The sequence below is a fragment of the Rhincodon typus genome, unplaced genomic scaffold, assembly GCF_021869965.1.
Source record: "Rhincodon typus isolate 14 unplaced genomic scaffold, sRhiTyp1.1 hic_rhity00003212, whole genome shotgun sequence".
Classification (NCBI taxonomy): Eukaryota; Metazoa; Chordata; class Chondrichthyes; order Orectolobiformes; family Rhincodontidae; genus Rhincodon; species Rhincodon typus.
Genome location: NW_025968850.1, coordinates 5,494 through 9,647, shown reverse-complemented (window position 1 = coordinate 9,647; position 4,154 = coordinate 5,494). Strand labels below are relative to the sequence as shown.

At 45.0% G+C, this 4,154-nt stretch overlaps 1 protein-coding gene across 1 annotated transcript in view; it reads right to left on the bottom strand.

The window, feature by feature from the left end:
- Window positions 1-4,154, bottom strand: part of LOC109923199 (aminoacylase-1) — an 18,529-nt gene that overhangs the window by 8,995 nt on the left and 5,380 nt on the right. Inside the window, exons 3-5 of the mRNA XM_048593595.1 lie at window positions 2,778-2,882; window positions 2,583-2,677; window positions 783-945 (exon numbers count right to left, since the gene is read on the bottom strand). Of these exons, the coding sequence (XP_048449552.1) occupies window positions 783-945; window positions 2,583-2,677; window positions 2,778-2,882 (363 nt within the window). The remainder of the gene's footprint in view (window positions 1-782; window positions 946-2,582; window positions 2,678-2,777; window positions 2,883-4,154) is intronic.

Sequence of the window (4,154 nt, the reverse complement as noted above, 5' to 3'; positions counted from 1 at the left end):
CTACCCACCACTATCCTGCCCAATATCAGGAACTATAGGACTCACAGCCATCAGTGACTAGGCCTTTATAGCACCAACTGCCAGCCAGTACATTAACCCTTTAACACCAACTGCCAGTCAGTGACTACACATGTTGTATAAATATGTATGTCATCTTGAGCGAGAGACGGTGTAACAGGCTGTGGGCTGGACTGCTCTATGGAAATAGTCTCAGTCAGAAAGTGCACTGCAGACAGATTCAACCTGTGGTTTTCAAACGGGAACTCGACAATTAACTGAACAGCAAGAAATATCGTGGGTCTCGGTGGGAAGAAAAGGCAAAGTTTTTGGAGTAACTGCGTACCCCAACAAAGACCGTGCGTGGACGTGACATGCCAAGTGGCCTCAATGCTGGCTCATTCTATGGTTCTGTGTCTAATGACAGGTGCTAACCTCCAGTGAAGAGGCGGGAGATTTTATTGTATGAGAAGTATGATACAAACGCAAGCCAATTGTTGAATGGAGAGAACTTGCAGGTTCCTTCAGCTAATTTGCATGGACATAATCCAACTGAAACAACAGCACAGCATTCTGAACCCCACCTGAAAACAGGAGAACCAGTCACAATCACATCACTGTTTGTGAGATTATAGCGTGTACAACTAGCCTGGCCCAATGTTTCCCATACTCCCAACTGTCACCTCCGTGACTTTAAACACCGTGGACCTCTTGAGGTGATAAAGGTGCCAAATAAATGCACAGCCATTTGTTAGTAAAGTCCTGCAATTAGATTAAACAGTCACTCCATAACGACACTGATAAGGAAATTGCACAGCCCCTGTGCACTGCATGCCTTTCCCAGGGGAAACTCTGTCCCTTTGAGACTCACCAGGAACAAACAACAAATGAATTGTCCTTGGAAATCGCTTCCCTTCTGATTTCAATCTCCGAATTGCTTCAATATACCTGAAAGAGGCAAGAGAGAATTGTTATCAGAATTAAAGCTAACTCAGGGTACACAGTTACCTATAGTAAACAGTGTGGGATAACACTCTCCCTGCTATCACACTCCACTCCACTAGATATGGGATTATAAACCCAATGTTAAAAATTAAAATAAAAATCCTGCCGAGATTAACTCATTACTTTTTGTGCACAGTATAATCTTCCATAATTCTGTTCCACTTCATTTTTTTTTCAGTTATGAAAGTCAGCAAGTTCGGCCTTTAAAAAACATTTACAATTTATAAATAAAATTGTTGGGAAACAGGAGAACCCCATCAAACACTCCCAGGACAGGTACAGCGCAGGGTTAGATACAGAGTAAAGCTCCCTCCACACTTCCCAAGGAAAAATTTCCCAGGACAGAGTCTGCAAGGGGTTAGATACACAGTAAAGCTCTCTCTACACTGTCCATATCAAACATTCCCAGGACAGGGACTGCACGGGGTTAGATACAGAGTAAAGCATCCCAGGACCCTGCTGTTTTCTTTGTTTAGTCAGATGCCAGAGTCCAGAAGGATGCAGGGAACTAGAGGTTGTTATTGTGACAATTCTATGGCTTAAAATGGTGTATTTTGTCCTTTTTTTAAAAGAAGTTTTTAAGACAAAGGCAACGAAATAGCTATTAAATCCCATAAAGTAAACAGCTTAAGGGGCCTTTGGTATTTTTTTTAAGTAGAAACAATAGAAGCAGCCTGAATGGGTGGGGTTGAGCCAGGATTTTTAGTTTTAGTTTTTCAGTAGCAGTTCTTGCTGGCGTCTTGAAGCTGGGTTCAGAAGTTGCAATACATTCTCCCTGCTACTCTCTGTTTCAGGGATTTCTCTTGATGCTTTTCCTCCTGGACTGGAGAACTGCCTGAGAGACAATCTATTTTTCTGAACTTGCCTTTTGCCAACGGAGTGTTTCTGGGATGTTACTATATTGGAACAGTTACTGCTTAGTTATAAAATAATCTATTATTCTGTTAAGTTTTCCAATATTGTTAAGTAATACCAATTTCATCTTTTTTTGTTGTATTTTAACTACAGTGTATGAATAAAATGTATTTTCCTTCAAATCTGGTCATCTGACCAATTGAATTGGATCCAGAATGGCACTTGCCTCTAAAATAAGAAAAAGTTAGTATCTAGGCTATCCTCTTAACATCTTTTGAAGGGGTTTAGTCTGGTCCATAACAGTCATATCTTAACTGAATGATAATTACGTGAGACGATATTACCACCTCACACAGCCAATGGGCACCGCAGGGGCTGGGGGGGGTTGCATTAATAGTCTCCAAAACAACATTTTCACCGGAACATTGTTCATTTAAGTTTGAACATTTGCTAATGGTTGCTGTTTCCCCTTACGGATTTGGTCCTCTTTCGTGTGTTTTAACTGTTGCTTTAGACAAGTGTATGGGGGGGGGTGGTGGTGGGGGCGCGGAACGAGTCAGTCAGTGCGTTGGGAGTTTTGTGACGTATGAGCTGAATAAACTCTGACTGGACAGGCAGTGGGACTGTTGCTAACTGACCTTTAACACGTATCAATACGGTGGCGGGGGAGGGGTGGAAAGGGCAGGGGGTCGACTTATGCCCCATCAGCCGCTTGTTGAACTCACTGAATGGTGACACACTTCATGTCCTGTGTCCCCCGGCCATAAATATTGCCCTGCTCATCTTTCACAGCTGCAAATGGGTCGTGTTTCCAATGCTCCTGCACACAGAAAAATGGAGTCAGCCCAGTTCCGCCATCGGCACCTCTTCTTCCCGCTACTTCCACAGCTATCCCACAGCTCCCTGCTGCGCAACCCTACCTCAAAGACGGGCACCACATCCGTGTGGGAATTCAGGAGAACGGATTTCAGCTTGGGGTCCGTCCCCTCCCAGCTGATGACGACGACGGTCCGACCTGGGTGAACCTGGGCAATGAGAAAGCATCACACTCGGTATGTTTTGATTTATTATTGTCACGTGTACCAAGATATAGTGAGAAGTACTGCATTGCATGCTAACCAGACAAATCATTCCTTACATCAGGGTAATAGAACAGACTGCAGAATATATTGTTACAGCTACAGAGAGGGTGCAGAGAAAGATCAACTCGAATATATGAGAGGTACATTCATAAGTCTGATAATTGGTACGTGTTTTCAAACTTTTGTATTTTCTGCCCAACAGAAAAGGTCAGAAGAGAGTATAACCTGGGTGGGAGGGGTTTTTGAATATCATAGATCATAGAATCCCTACAGTGTGGAAACAGGCCCTTCGGCCCACCAAATCCACACCGACCCTCAAAGCATCCCACCAGAGCCATCCACCTATAACCCACCTAATCTACACATCCCTCAACACTATGGGCAATTTAGCATGACCAATCCACCTAGCCTGCACATCTTTGGACTGTGGGAGGAAACTGGAGCAGCCGGAGGAAACCCACACAGACACAGGGAGAATGTGCAAACTCCACACAGACAGTCGCCCGAGGGTGGAATCGAACCCAGGTACCTGGCGCTGTGAGGCAGCAGTGCTAACCATTGAGCTACCGTGCCCTCCCCCTGTTGGTGCTTTCCCCAGGCAGCAGGAAGTATAGATGGAGTCAATGGACAGAAGGCTGGTTTGTGTGATGGACTAGGCTGTGTTCACAACTCTATGTTGTTTCTGCAGTCTTGGGTAGAGCAGTTGCCATATCACACTGTAATCCATCCAGATAGGATGCTTTTCAATAGTGCATCTATAAAAATTGCTAAGAGACATTGTGGACATGCCGAATTTGAAGTAGAGACATTGGTGCACTTCCTTGACTGTAGCATTGACGGGGATGTTGATGATATTTACTCTCAGGAACTTGAAGCTCTTGACCACCTCCTCCTGAACAGTCGAAAGCACCGACAGTGACACAGGGCTAGTAACGTTACCCACAGGAACTGGGGACCAAACCAGAGCCAGGCAGGCAAAACAAAGGTTTGATCAGAGAGCTGGCTTTTTAAGGAGCATCTTGAAGGTCAGGAGCAGATGAACGAGAGATCTGGGGCACCGAGCCACTAGCAGTCATAGGTAGCAACAGTATTCGGGGGGGGGGGGTGAGTTCAGAGGTTTTGGCAGGTTTGCTGGGCATTAGCGAGGGACAGAGAGAGAGACACAGAGAGAGAGAGACAGACAGAGAGAGACAGACAGAGAGAGACAGACAGAGA